Here is a 14,762-nt window from a genome sequence, read left to right as displayed (position 1 = left end):
CTGTGTGTGTAATGCAGAGATGTGACGGGTCATCCTGAGAGCTGCTCTTTCCCCTAGCTAAAAAATAAAAACCTGAATGGGGGACCCCTACTCTATTAACCTACAATTCCCCTATAATGTATGTGATAATTGGGTGTTTGATTCTCTAGTTTTGTATGCCCCTTCTCTGGATATTTTTGTACAATGCCCATGCACAGGCGCTGGTAGGCAGACATTATACACTGTACATAAATTAAACCTGGTTGAATTGCTTAGTACTCAATATCCATTAATATAATTGTCAGGGCGGCTCCGAAATGCACCATGATAAATACATAAGTAATGATCAACTAATTTTTACAAAGCCTCGTAATTTATTCAGATGGAAAATTGCTTTATCCACAGTAAATTACTGCTAATTTTTACAGACAGATGGGTCGGGTGACGGCCAAAAATAAAAAGTTTGGCTTAACAGGACAACAACCACGAGTCAGCGATTTCATATTAAAAATTAAAAATGTACAACCTCATTTTTTACATTTCTGCTTAACATAAATAATTCTTAATTTTGTTCCAGAAAAAAATTAAAATACAGTAAAATTCTATTAATCCAGCAACAGCAGGGCCTGATAAGTGCCGGATTATCAGATATTGGGGATTATTAGAAAAATGGCACATGACTGTAGTAAACGAAAATGACATGAGAACACACCAGGCAAAGTTTACAATTGTGTTGTGTGTAGTGCAAAGGCCGAGGGGGAGGAGCATGACACAGGGATTGAAAGAACACCAAAGAGAGAATCCCTTTGTCATGCCCCTCCCACTCCTTTCCTGGAGTGTTCCTTTAAGAGTATCAAGTAATATGTATCTTTCTTACAGGTTTAAAGAATTGGTCAAAGCATCAATATAGGCAGAAGGAAATGGGACTCCGAGCCCTGCTGCTTTTGAAGGGTACAAAGATTCATGCACTCACGCGTTTCGGGGGTTGATTGATCCTTGGTCAATACTCATATTCAACACTCAGTCTTATGATTCACGCTCTGCATCACAATTCTCCTCTACGTCCCTGATTCAAGAACCAACCATTAAAAAAGGGTTAACTCAATCCCCGAAACGCGTAGTAGTCGCATGAATCTTTGTCACCATCTACGCAGGGCTATGGCTCATATTTTCTTCAGCTCATTTATGTAATATATAGATTCTATACAGCATGACATCATCAGATATGGCGCCAGGTGACATCACTGGCGATAAAGTGGAGGAACCAGTTGTAACTTGCGACTTAGTGCCTCAGTTATATCTGGAATACAAGCAGTGAGAATATACAGACTGGATGATCATTTTTAACTAACCAGTAGGAGTGATTTTCTCATTTTTGGGTCCTCTTGTGACTCGAGCTGTCTGACTGCCGTCATCCGCTCCATTTTACGCCTCTGAGCGCCATCCGTCTGGCTGTTTGGTTGCTGGTACGCGGTGCTAACTTCTTTCATTCGGCTGTACAGCATTGCTGCCAGCTCACTGTCTAGGTCAGCCAACTTCTGAGCTTGCGAGATATTTTTCCCTGTCAAAGATATATGAAAGGGGTTTTCAGCAAAATGATTACAAGGCGAAATCTCCTGATGGCTCGCCATTACACGTAATTGAGCTTGAAGTGACTTCTTCAATGTGTGGTCATAGGAATAGGCGCCATATTGTATGCGGGCGACAGGACCATGAAATACAAGTCATTATGCTCGATTGTCATATTGTAATTGAAGGCCTTTAAATAAAAGGTTTACTTTTTTTTATTGCTGAGTATTTACACCTTGTGTTGCTATTGGATATTTTATGATTTGCCATCCAAATGAATTCCATTTACATTTTATTGTCACAAGCTGCAGAATTGTTTTACTTACCACCGATAATTGGGATATTCTTTGAAAATACAAGTAGAACAAGTAGACATACTTTAAAGCAAACGTCCACCTTTTCGCGCCATGCCATTTTTAGGTCCAAAATTCCGTTCTGATTAATTTCTCAATCTGACCAAGCTCCAAACCCCCTGCATAGATATGCTATCTGCAGCCACCACTAGAGGGAGCATATGAGTTTATTGCATACAGATTTATTAGTGAGTTCAATGTATGCAGTCAGCTCCTATGCTCCCACTAGTGGTGGGTGCTGGCCAGGGCCGCCATCAGGGGGGTATTAGGGGTAGTGGTGTGAGGGGCCCGGCCAAACCTAACTGAAAGGGGGGCCCGGCAACTGCCGCAACATTCTTTTTGGTAGGAAAAAACGGGCCCCTGTAATGGGGCCCGTTTTTTTCACCAAAAGAATGTCGTGAGCTGCTGCTGCTGCTGCTGCGGGCCCCCTCCCCTCGTCATGGGGGGCCGTCAAACAGTCCGCCCGCGCGCGCGCACCCGATCGCGCGCACAAGGAAACTCCCGCGCGTGCGCACTCGCGAGCGCGCACCCACGAACGCCCGCACCCGCGATCGGCCGCGCGCGCACCCGCGATCGGCCGCGCGCGCACCCGCGAACGAAGCGCGCGCAGCCGCGGACACACATGGACAAAACTTACCTGGAGCCTGGCTGGAGGTGAAGGACTGGACGTCTGGACCGAAGACCTCGCCTGGAAGATATCGCCGGAAGAGGACTTGAGTGGGAGCAGCTCTTCTGACACGGTGAGTAAATTATCTCAAAGTGCTGTTTATGTATGGCCCTGTTTACACAGTATTTTGCAGGCAAAAAAAAATCTGCCTCAAAATTCCTTAAAGAATTTTGAGGCAGATTTTGACCTGCCCACACTATCTTGCCGCGTTTTTTTGCTGCGTTTTTTCCTCGCGGCGATTGAGGACAGCAGACAAAAAACGCAGCGAAAAATGCATTTTCTGCCTCCCATTGATTTCGATGGGAGGTCAGAGGCGGAACCGCGGCAAGAAAGTACGTGCTGCTTTTTCTTTTTTCCGCGACTGGCTCCCATTGATTTCAGATTAAATCAATGGGAGGCGGTTTTGGAAGTTTTTTGGTGCTGATTCTGATGCAGTGTCCGAGTCAATATCAAGGCCCAAAAACTCTGTGAACTGGGCCTTATTGTTAGGGCTTATTCAGACGAACGTGTAATACATCCGTGCAACGTGTGTGATTTTCACGCGCCTCGCACGGACCTATGTTACTCTATGGGGCCGTGCGGACTGTCAGTGATTTTCACGCAGCGTGTGTCCGCTGCGTAAAACTCACGACATGTCCTATATTTGTGCATTGTTCGCGCATCACGCACCCATTGAAGTCAATGGGTGGGTGAAAATCACGCCCAGCACTTCCGCAGCCGTATAAACTATGAATGAAAACAGAAAAGCACCACGTGCTACAAACATACAAACAGAGTGTCGTAATGATGGCGGCTGCGCGAAAATCACTCATCATACGCTGCTGACACACGGAGCTGTTATGGACCTTTTGCATGCGCAAAACGCCACGTTTTTTGCGCGTGCAAAAAGCACATGCTCGTGTGAATCCGGCCTTAGGGTAGGAACACACTAGGCATGAACACTGCGGATTTTATGCAACACATTTTATTGTGGAAAATCCGCAGCGTATCACAGTCGCAGCAGAGTGGATGAGGTTTAAACAAATCTCATTCACACGCTGCAAAAATAATGGACCTGCCGTGTGGCTTTTGGCTTTTTAAGCCGCAGCGTGTCAATGTATTCTGTGGAATCGCTGCTCCTCTGTTGCAGAAATGCTGCGGTTCTGCCGCAAAAATCACACATGAGAAAAAAAAAAGGTACTTTTTTAAATTGATAAAAAGTCTAGACTTGCCCCGGCCGTAGTCCTGGTGACGCGATCCTCTATTCTTAGCGCAGCCCCGCCTCCTGTCATGACGTTTCATCCCATGTGACTGCTGCAGCGGTCACATGGTCTACAGCGTCATCCCAGGAGGCGGGGCTACGTTCAGAAGAGAGAGATGCGTCACCTAAACTACGGCCAGGGCAAGTCTAAACTTTTTTTTCCCTGCAGGATTCCCGCAGCGGACACGCCTCACGAAACCTGCGCCACTATTTGGTGCGGTTTTGCTGGCAGAATTTCCTGCGGCTACCGGGGCGGATAAGCTGTGTAGTTTTACTCAGCATATCCACCTAGTGTGTCCCTTATGATGTCGCTCCTGGAGCTGCTGCCGGTCTCTAAATAGGCAGTTGGTCCAGTAGAATTTGGAATTATTTTTTTTGGGGAACCAGCTTAAAAAAATACAAAAAGTGCCTTTTTTTTTTTCTCATGTGTGATTTTTGCGGCAGAACCGCAGCATTTCCGCAACAGAGGAGCAGCGATTCCACAGAATACATTGACACGCTGCGGCTTAAAAAGCCAAAAGCCACACTGCAGGTCCATTATTTTTCCAGCGTGTGGATGAGATTTGTTCATATCTGACCCCCTCGGCTGCGACTGTGATACGCTGCGGATTATCCACAATAAAATGTGTTGCATAAAATCCGCAGTGTTCATGCCTAGTGTGTTCCTACCCTAAGGCCGGATTTACACAAGCGTGTGCTTTTTGCACGCGCAAAAACGTGGCGTTTTCCGCTTGCAAAAGGTCCATAACCGCTCCGTGTGTCAGCAGCGTATGATGCGTGGCTGCGTGATTTTCGCGCAGCCGCCATCATTATGACACTCTGTTTGTAGCACGCGGTGCTTTTCTGTTTTCATTCATAGTTTATACGGCTGCGGAAGTGCTGGGCGTGATTTTCACGCACCCATTGACTTCAATGGGTGTGTGATGCGCGAACAATGCACAAATATCGGACATGTCGTGAGTTTTACGCAGCGGACACACGGACACACGCTGCGTGAAAATCACTGACAGTCCGCACGGCCCCATAGAGTAACATAGGTCCGTGCGAGGCGCGTGAAAATCACACACGTTGCACGGATGTATTACACGTTCGTCTGAATAAGCCCTAACAATAAGGCCCAGTTCAGAGTTTTTGGCCCTTGATATTGACTCGGACACTGCGTCAGAATCAGCACCAAAAAACTTCCAAAACCGCCTCCCATTGATTTAATCTGAAATCAATGGGAGCCAGTCGCGGAAAAAAGAAAAAGCAGCACGTCCGTTCTTGCCGCGGTTCCGCCTCTGACCTCCCATCGAAATCAATGGGAGGCAGAAAATGCATTTTTCGCTGCGTTTTCTGTCTGCTGTCCTCAATCGCCGCAGGCAAAAAACGCGGCAAGATAGTGTGGGCAGGTCAAAATCTGCCTCAAAATTCGGTGCAGGGTTGCAGGCGGTCGCCGGTGCGCATGCGCGGGAGTTTGCGGGTGCGCGTGATCGGTCGCACGGGCGGCGGTGTTTGACGGCCCCCATGACGACCCCCATGCTACCCAGGGCCGCCATCATGGGGGGTATTAGGGGTACTGATGTGAGAGGCCCGGCCAAACCTAATTGAAAGGGGGGCCCGCAGCTCATGACATTCTTTTGGTGAAAAAAACCAAAGGCAAGTCGCGGCAGTTTGCCGGGCCCCCCTTTCAATTAGGTTTGGCCGGGCCTCTCACATCAGTACTCCTAATACCCCCCCCTGATGGCGGCCCTGGGTACCATGATATAGTGCTGGACGGAGTACCGTTAACAGGCGGTGCCACGGTAGGGGGGCCCCGAAAATTTAGCTGTAGGGGGCCCTGAAATTCCTGATGGCGGCCCTGGTGCTGGCAGACAGAAATTTTCCATTTGACTATATGGCCATGCAGTGGACTTGGAGCTTTGTATCAGAAAAACGGAACTCCAACCCCTATAATGATATATTAAAGGGATTATCCGGAGAGATAAAATTAATGGCTATCATCAGGATAGGCCGTCAATATCTGCAGTGGGGGTCCGACTCATGGCATGCCTGCGATTATCTGACTCGTGCCATCGCTGCTTCCCCTTCATCGCTCACGGTGCTCCATACTATAAAATGCCTTTAGGTAAATGGAAGAAAAATGAAATATTGCGAATTACCGATACAAGTGAGTCAGTGTTTGATAGTATGGACAGTGAAAGGCATAAAAGGAAAGCAGCAATCGCTGCACCTTCAAAGCAGCTGATCGGCAAGGGTGTCAAGAGTCGGACCCCCACCGATCAGATATTTATGGGCATTTCCTTTGAAGAGTTATTCAGGGAGACCCCTACATATACGGAAGTAAAGGATTTACATTTATTACGAATGATAATCCCTGTTATTTAAATTCATTTTCTTCCATGACCTCCCATAATTTCATTCACTGTTGCTTGCCCTGGTCATCAAGCTCTTTCTGGATCATGAATAGAATGCAGGAAGTACAGTGAATACTGACACTTGCACATGCAGAGCACAAGAGGAGGTGTAACTCTGTATAACAATGCTCATTATGGACCATCAGGGTCCATGGAAAGCTGGATAACGTGACAGGGACCTTTATTCACAGATATTAGGGACGCTTGATGTGTATTTTATGATCTTGCACAATACTTACTTCCCACAATTCGACTTGAAAACAAACTGCCGCCGTGGAAGCTGCTACGTCCGTCATGCGCGGTGATGACGCGTGACTTTGGAGCGGGTAGCGTGTCAGATATTTTCAATCTTTGGTCAGAGACACGTCCTGTAATAAAATAGTTGTAATTTTGTAATTATTTACCGATTTTATATATTTGTATAATAATACAATAATAATAGAGCTAAGAAGCAACGTAAATGTTTTATATTTCAGTTATGGCCAAAAATATTTACAACCCACGTCATGATTTTACATCTCATATCAGTGGCCCTAGGAGAGGTTGGACCCAGCTTATCCCTTTTCACTATTGGCAATGAATACCTACGTTGTGCTCTCCTCTCTCCCCAGGCACCACCTACCGTTCTCTTCTATGGGGGGGGGGGAGCAAACAATCTCCAGACCACCCAGGATAGGTAACCAGATATAGTAAGGGGCCCAATAGTCTTTTTTGCTGTGGCCCTTATTGGTATGTTTAACCCTCTGAGGTTCGTGCCAACCTTCTCTACTATGAGGGTATGTTCACACGGCTTATTTTCAGCCATTTTTTCGGGCCGTGAATGCAGCAAAAAACGTCTTAAAATACGGAAGCTGAACACTTCCAAATATCTGCCCATTGATTTCAATGGGAAAAACTGAGATTCGTCCCGACGGGGAGTTTTTTTACTGGTTGAAAAACCAGTGCGTAAAAAAACGACCCGTAAAAAGAAGTGCATGTCACTTCTTGAGCCGTTTTTGGACCCGTTTTTCATTGGGTCAATAGAAAAACAACTCCAAAAACTTCCGCAAAAAAAAAACGCCTCAAAAAACGGCTGAAAATCAGAGGTCGTTTTCCCTTGAAAACAGCTCCGTATTTTACAGCCGTTTTTGTTTAGCGTGTGAACATAGCCTAAGGGTTGGGAAGAGGAGGATAAACAAGCTCCGGGCCGTCCTGTGCCAGGATGTGTAGGCTGAAATGGGAGGGGCCTTTTTTACATTTTATGTACGCCACTGATATACAGATGTAGCAGAGCTGAATGACGTGTGACACAACGTACTGTGATATCCTAATCTGTAGTTTTCTGTGGAAACACCTACTGAGGTATGTCAACTCATAAATGACAATGACAAATTCAGCTTAGCTTCATGTATATGTGGAACTCCAGGAAAAACTGATACAATGTGTTATGCCTCATACAGGATCGGAGGGGGCGGAGCATGAAACAAGGATTCGAAGAACAGCAAAGAAAGAATCCCTGTGTCACGCTCCGCCCCCTCTGCCCTGAACTAGGAATAACACAGTCTGTCATTTATCCTTTCAATATAATTATTTTTTTTTTAAATATGAATCATTCTTTATGATGGTGTATGTGGTATATTTCTGCCATCACTGAACATGATAACATAACTCTAGGATATGCCCCCACATTTTTTATCATGGGGTTCCCACTGCGAGGACCACCGCCGATCCTGAGAAAGAAGATTTTTCCCTTCACAGCCGTTCTCCCTCCAGGAGAAAGTTGTAGAATGTGTTATTCCGCAAAATCAGATGAGACAATGGCACATTGTAACAAAAAAACCCCTACAACTATATTATTAGACAATCTCATGCCCACGCTGCAGAAAAAAATGAGGTGTAAACTTTAATAAATTGACCTGCGGTGCGGAATTTAATTCCGCAGCATGTAAATTTATGCTGTGTTTTGGTCGATTTTCTATTGCGGGTTCTCCCCATTGAATTCAATGGGGATGCAAAACCTGCAACAGAAAGCCAAGTGTTGTGACTTTTGTGGCATAATCACATCGATAACGCCGCAAAAATCGCAACTCCAGAAAAAAAACGTTGTACTTTTTTTTTTGCTATGACGGTTTCCATATGCATCCTGGTTTCCGATAATAACGAAAACCAGGACGCAGAGCCATGCTCATCGTATGGCATTCTGTCACCCATCGGACCCCATTGACCTATAATGCGGTCTGTCGGGCTCCGCCGTGCTGTCCGTTGTTTTGATGAGAAGAATAGCGCTGCATGCAGAGCTATTCTTCCTGTCCAAACCGACGGGATCTGCGATGGAAGCTCCGATTGTAGTAATCAAATGTTTAAAAACAAAAAAAAAAACTATATATTAATTATGTTGTTTTTTTTATTTCTTTTTTATATATTTGATCTTCACGTGTTTTTGTTTTTATTGTGATATTTTGTTATTTTTTAACATATTCCAAAAAATCGAATCAGGAGATGACAAGCCGTAGAATGTGTTTTGTTTTGTAAAATCAGAGTAGATAATGATACTATTATCTACTCCCCTAACACCCATGAAAAGCGCCCGTTCTCCGCTAAGTAACAAAGGCGATAAGTGTTACAATTACGATTTCAATCTCTTCCTACACATTGCTTGTTTTCATTACATAACCGCGCGTCTTATTAATTCATCAAGATGACCTGCGTTGCTATAAAAAATATCAAAAAGAATAAAATATTACAACATTTCTATACACAACTCGACAACGTTGCGCCGGCTTTGATGTCTGAGCCTCCAGTGGCTTTACAGCGCGCCGCTCTAAAAGCTTGACAACTTCAAAGAGTCGAAAATCCATGTTGTCAACGTACTTAAGTACTTCCAACATCAGCCGCGCTGACGATGCATTTAGCTTTACGTACAAGAGGATGTTTTATAGATGTCTACGACTCCATCCATTACTTCTTCTAGGGGATCATTTTATCGTGTAAAGAATTCACAGTGGAGGGGGGGGGACGAAGACAAAAATGTAGACGTAAAAATGATTAAGAAGGCGCTTTTGAAAAACAGGCGTCCCGATATTGTTGTTCTTCGTACAGTAATCCTATTGTGTCATGATATTGTCATTTCAAGGCATTTTAAGCCCTGCCCCCTTTTATTTGTTTTAAAAAATATATATATATATTTTTTTACAATTATTTTTTATGGTTTTCATTGTTTTGTTTTTACTTTTACCATTTGGGAACAGTCAAGGTTATCATGAATGGACGAATATCGATTGGGCCGTGCAATATCAAAGTAAGGATAGAAAGTAGTTTTCTATGTAATTAAAGAACAAGTAAAGTTGAAGTATAAAAAAAAAAAATTCCTTGCGGCAATCGTGTCTGTACTACTTTTATCATTATTTTTCAAGGAGCACTCACTTGTTTTCAGGTTTGCCAGAATGTCTTCAAGACTTTCTGGATTTTTTCAGTAGCTGTGTGTCTGTCAGCTTTTGCTTGTAATGGACTGACATGGCCATCTCTATGGGTCCCATCAATGGGGTCCTCTGTGACCTCCACTATTTGCTAGAACAAAGTGGCAGCGTCATTAGGAAAGCACCATGCCATGCTGCCTCCTGTCAGCTGCACTGAGCTTTTTCCAGAGATTCCATGGTTGGCCCATTATAGTCAATGGCCAACTATGTGGCCTCTGGAAAAAGCCAAACGGGAGAAGAAGTGGTACTGTACTTTCCAAGCATCGCTGACCCACTCGCAATCATTAGGGGTCACAGTGGTCAAATCTATACTGACCACACAACGGTATGCCATGAATGTCTTTACTGAGATGACCCCCTTTAAGTACCAACGCCAACAAAACCTGAAGTCAGGTTTGACAACAGTTAACGACAGTCTTGAGACCCAACAAGTCATACTCACAGAAGACTAGGGAGCTGAGATCTGGGGGGGTCCTTCTGGGCATTTCTTAAGGCCCTTTTACACAGGCCAATTATCGGGAAAACGAGCAGTCATGTGAACATTCGTTCCCGATCATTGCCCAGGACAACAATCAGCCGATGATCAAGCAAACACTCGTAATCAGGTGATTGTGAAAAATTTTGAAAGTTTACTTACCCTTTGGGAACTGTGTAATGCTGAAGTTCACCTGTGGAGGCACTGCAGGAAAATTTAGCACTTACTGTCAGTTCCCTACAAATTACATCTGAATGCTGGGAGTCTCAGCAGTGGGACCACTCATGATCAGCTTATTCCCTGGGTAATCTTATGTCCAAAGAGGAAAACCAATCTCCTTTACTAATGTACATTTCTACAGACTCAGCTAGATAGAGCCAAAGAAAAGAAGAGACCAGAGGTTGCTCTACACCAAAGGTGCACAATCTTTTCTGGTCCGTGGCCAACATTGTCAGGTTGTACTGCTCCAAAAAGCCGCCATAAAAATAAGTATCTCCATCTGGGACATTTATAACATATCAACATATATGCCATAAATGTCTAACAGGTGGGGTTTCCACTTTTGGGACTACCCCCGAAAAGAAAACACAGATTTTCACAACTTTCATAAACTACAGAAAAGACAGCAGCAAGGGTCCACAGGATTTTAAACACTTCTTGACAAGCATTGTGAATGTTTTTGCAGGTTGAATTAACAATTTGCTTGTATAATTTGCTGGTTTGCCGAAGTTTTACAGAAATTACATAATAATTTTAGCCAAAGTATAAAAAAATATTTGTAGATATACAGTATCCCTTATATTGGAATCACCACCTGCAGTCTAGTCCTTCTCTAGCAATCGCAGCTGTTTATACTCAAGATTTTTCATGACGTCAATTTCTAGGACAGGAAGTAGCTGTCTGACAATAACCAGTGTCATCCATACTAGCTACTGTTCTGTCACCCAGTCTCTAAAGTCTCCCTGGTAGACAACCCTGTTTAGATAACTTTCCCCATTCCTCTTCACTGTGCAGAGACATGCTTGACTGAATATATTCCTGTACATTGTGAAATGTGATCTCATACTAGTGACCAAATGCTTATTTGACCATCATGGATGTATCAGACTGACCAAAGGATTCATCCAAATTGACAGGATATAAGTATGTACAACATAGTATAATGAGTACAGTGTAACAAGTCGAAACCCAAAGAATGCTAGGCAGTGTAGTTTAATGGGGACACCGGGCAGGAAGGAAGTAGCTAGCTTCTCCTCCTATTTTGGATTCAATAGAAATACATACAAGTTGGTGGCCTGGGACATAATTGAATGAAAAGGGGGCTTTTTAACAAACAAATCTATCATTTGGTTTCAACTGTGTTTTTATTGAAAATTTTTCAAAAATATACATATAACTTAGAGCAGCATGAAGGGCCATGCAATTCACATAGTAAGACAGTAACTTTCAATAGACAGACAAAACATCTGGGAAAAAACACAGGGGTTTAAGGGGGTGAGGGGGGGGGGGGGGATAGTCGGAGCTCCACCTACCACCTAATCTTGAGTTCCCTGTATCCAATACTTGTCCCACGGGTCCCACACCACTTTGAACCTGTCCAGTTCATTGTCAATAGAGGCCGTCATATGCTCCATTGTACGTATTTCCCTAATTCTAGTTACTAAGTCGAGGTGGGAGGGAGGGGTTGTCTGTCTCCATTTCCACGCTATCAATGTCTTAGCGGCTGTGAGAAAGTGTCGAAAGAGTCGAGCTGGTGATTTCCCCAAAGACCTAGGGGGAACATTTAGGAGGTAATGAAGAGGGTCTAAGGGAATATCCTGCTGCAACACCGCCAATGCCAAGTTCTTAACTTCCAACCAATACTGTTGTACCAGTGAACAGCTCCAGAAAATATGGAACAGATCACCTCTCTGACCTCTACATCGCCAGCAATCCGACGGAATACCCGGATTGAAGCTATGCAAAAAGGCAGGGGTATGGTACCAAAACATAAGGATTTTATATTGGTTTTCCTTATATGCAGTGCAGATGGAGGTTTTAGCTGCTTGCGACCAAATAATCTGCCACAATGAGAGCGGGATGGATTTATTCAGTAAGGCCTCCCACTTCAACATGTATCTATGCCCAGGCGGAGGGGAACCCTCCGGGGATAGCAATAATGCATAAATGGCTGAGATAAGCCCCCTAGTGGTGGTAGCATACCGACATAACCTTTCGAAGCTTGTAGGTGCAGTAACCCGCGTGGATCTAAAAGTTTGCTGCATGTAATGTCTAACCTGAAGATAGTGAAAGAACGCAGCGGAGGGAATATTATGATGTTTTTGAAAGTATGAAAACGGGTGAAGCTCTTGCGTGTGGGGATCAACCATATCAGCCAGGTGAAATACCTCAATTCCCGTCCACAATCGGACTATTCGGGAGGTAGTGCCCCCCGGAATAGTGGGAGTGTAGAGTACCGAAGTCAAGGGCGGGCAACCCGATGCCAAATGGAAGCGGTTTTTACAGGTTTCCCACACCTCCCTTTGAAATCTCATGGGACCCAATAAAGATGCAGTCGGCATTACCAGTGGGTCACCCCATAACAGGGAGTTTGGGTGGACCGGGGCCATCCATAGCTTCTCTATTTCGGTCCATTTATTGTACGCCCTTAAAGACACCCAGCTGGGTATGCGACGGAGGTGTGCCGCCCAGTAGTACTTCACCACATCAGGGACCGATAGCCCACCCGCAGATCGACCCGATAATAAAACTGATTTCGGAATTCGATGTCTGCCGGAATGCCATATGAACCTGAGGATAGAAGACTGCATGGCCCGCAATTCCTTCATAGGTACTGCTACCGGCAAAGTCTCAAAGTAGTACAGTAATTTAGGGAGCAAGGTCATTTTGACCGCTGCTATGCGCCCAAAAAATGACATGGGAAGAGGATCCCACCTGGCCATTAGCTGACGTAGCTCTACAAACAGAGAGGGGAAATTAGCCTTGTAAACCGACGTATAGGAGGGAGTGAGTTGAACTCCTAAGTAAGTCAGGGAGGTTTCCTTCCAGTTGTAGGTGTAGTTGTGTTTGAGTAGCTGGAGCTCCTGGTGTGGGACATTAAGAGGGAGCGCTTCCGTTTTAGATGTATTAGTTTTATATCCTGACAGCCTCCCATACCTACGGAGAACTGTAGTAAGGTTAGGGAGGGAGGTATGAGGTTTAGTGATAGTCAAGAGGACGTCATCTGCAAACAGGGAAACCTTAAACTCTTTATCTTGTATCTGGACCCCCGCTATATCCCTGGATTTCCGTATTTGAGCTGCTAAAGGTTCTATGCATAGCACAAATAAAAGTGGGGATAGGGGACACCCCTGACGTGTACCATTCCAGATTTGAAACGGAGGGGAGGTGGAGTGTGGGAGTTTAATTGCCGCTGTCGGTTTGGAGTAGAGACCACGCAGTGCTGTCAAATAAGGGCCCGAAATCCCAAATGAATTTAGAGTTTCGAACATAAATGGCCATCCCAAGCGGTCAAACGCCTTCTCTGCATCTAGACTAAGAAGGATCGCCGATTCCTTTTGCTTTTGGAGGGCATCAATGAGGTCAAGGGCCCTTCGTGTGTTGTCTCCTCCTTGCCTAAGAGGCACAAAGCCCACTTGGTCTTTGTGAATCAAAGAAGGGAGCCAAACATTGAGTCTATTAGCTAGAAGACGGGTGAAAATTTTTAGATCCGAATTCAGAAGGGCTATGGGTCTGTAATTGGAGCACTCTGCGTGGTCTTTACCCGGTTTAGGGATCAGCGTGATATGAGAATGCAGGAATGTTTGAGGGATGGGAGAACCCTGTAGGAATTCATTAAATAAGGAAGCCATCCGTGGAACCAAGATCTCTGCAAAGGTCTTATAATACCCATATGTAAAGCCATCTGGTCCAGGAGCCTTACCACTAGGGAGGTCCTTCAATATATCAAACAATTCCTCCGCAGAGATCGGGGCATTCAGGGATGAAAGCTCCTCATCTTTCAGTTTAGGGAGAGCACAGGAAGAGAGATATGCTTGCAGCGTTTCCCTCCGACGAGCCGGATCAGGTGGTAAGGTATTTGGCAGGTGGTATAAGGATTTATAATAGTCATGAAAAAGTGTGGCTATCGTGTCTGGGTGATGCTGGAGTATGCCCGCCTTATCCCGAACCGCCTGTGGAGTACGAACAGTCGCCTGATCCCGCAATAGTCTGGCCAGAAGCGAGTGCGCCTTATTACCTTTGTCGTAATATTTCCTTTTTGTGTATAGTAATGACTTTTCTACCCCCTTCATAGCTAAGTCCTTGAGTTGTGCTCTAGCCTCTATCAATTTCCGTAGTGTCGGGACCGCCGGTTTAATCCCCATTTCTCTCTCCAACTTAGTAATTGTCCGATGGAGAGCCACCCTCTTGGCCCGAGAGTCTCTTTTCAATCTAGATCCCATTACTATGCATTGCCCTCTCATCACCGCCTTATGCGCCTCCCAAAGAGTGGATACTGAAGGAACCGATCCCTCATTAAGTGCATAAAATTCCTGCATATGTCCGGCCAGGCTGTCCCTAAGAGCAGGGGACTTAATCAAAGTTTCGTTTAAGCGCCAATGACATACTCTCGTATTTGGTTTCCCTAT

At 44.9% G+C, this 14,762-nt stretch overlaps 1 protein-coding gene across 1 annotated transcript in view; it reads right to left on the bottom strand.

The window, feature by feature from the left end:
* Nucleotides 1-14,762, bottom strand: part of NPHP4 (nephrocystin 4) — a 159,787-nt gene that overhangs the window by 20,662 nt on the left and 124,363 nt on the right. Inside the window, exons 19-20 of the mRNA XM_075839481.1 lie at nucleotides 6,444-6,572; nucleotides 1,332-1,540 (exon numbers count right to left, since the gene is read on the bottom strand). Of these exons, the coding sequence (XP_075695596.1) occupies nucleotides 1,332-1,540; nucleotides 6,444-6,572 (338 nt within the window). The remainder of the gene's footprint in view (nucleotides 1-1,331; nucleotides 1,541-6,443; nucleotides 6,573-14,762) is intronic.

The sequence above is a fragment of the Rhinoderma darwinii genome, chromosome 10 (assembly GCF_050947455.1).
Source record: "Rhinoderma darwinii isolate aRhiDar2 chromosome 10, aRhiDar2.hap1, whole genome shotgun sequence".
Lineage (NCBI taxonomy): Eukaryota > Metazoa > Chordata > Amphibia > Anura > Rhinodermatidae > Rhinoderma > Rhinoderma darwinii.
This window is presented reverse-complemented; position numbering and strand designations above follow the sequence as displayed.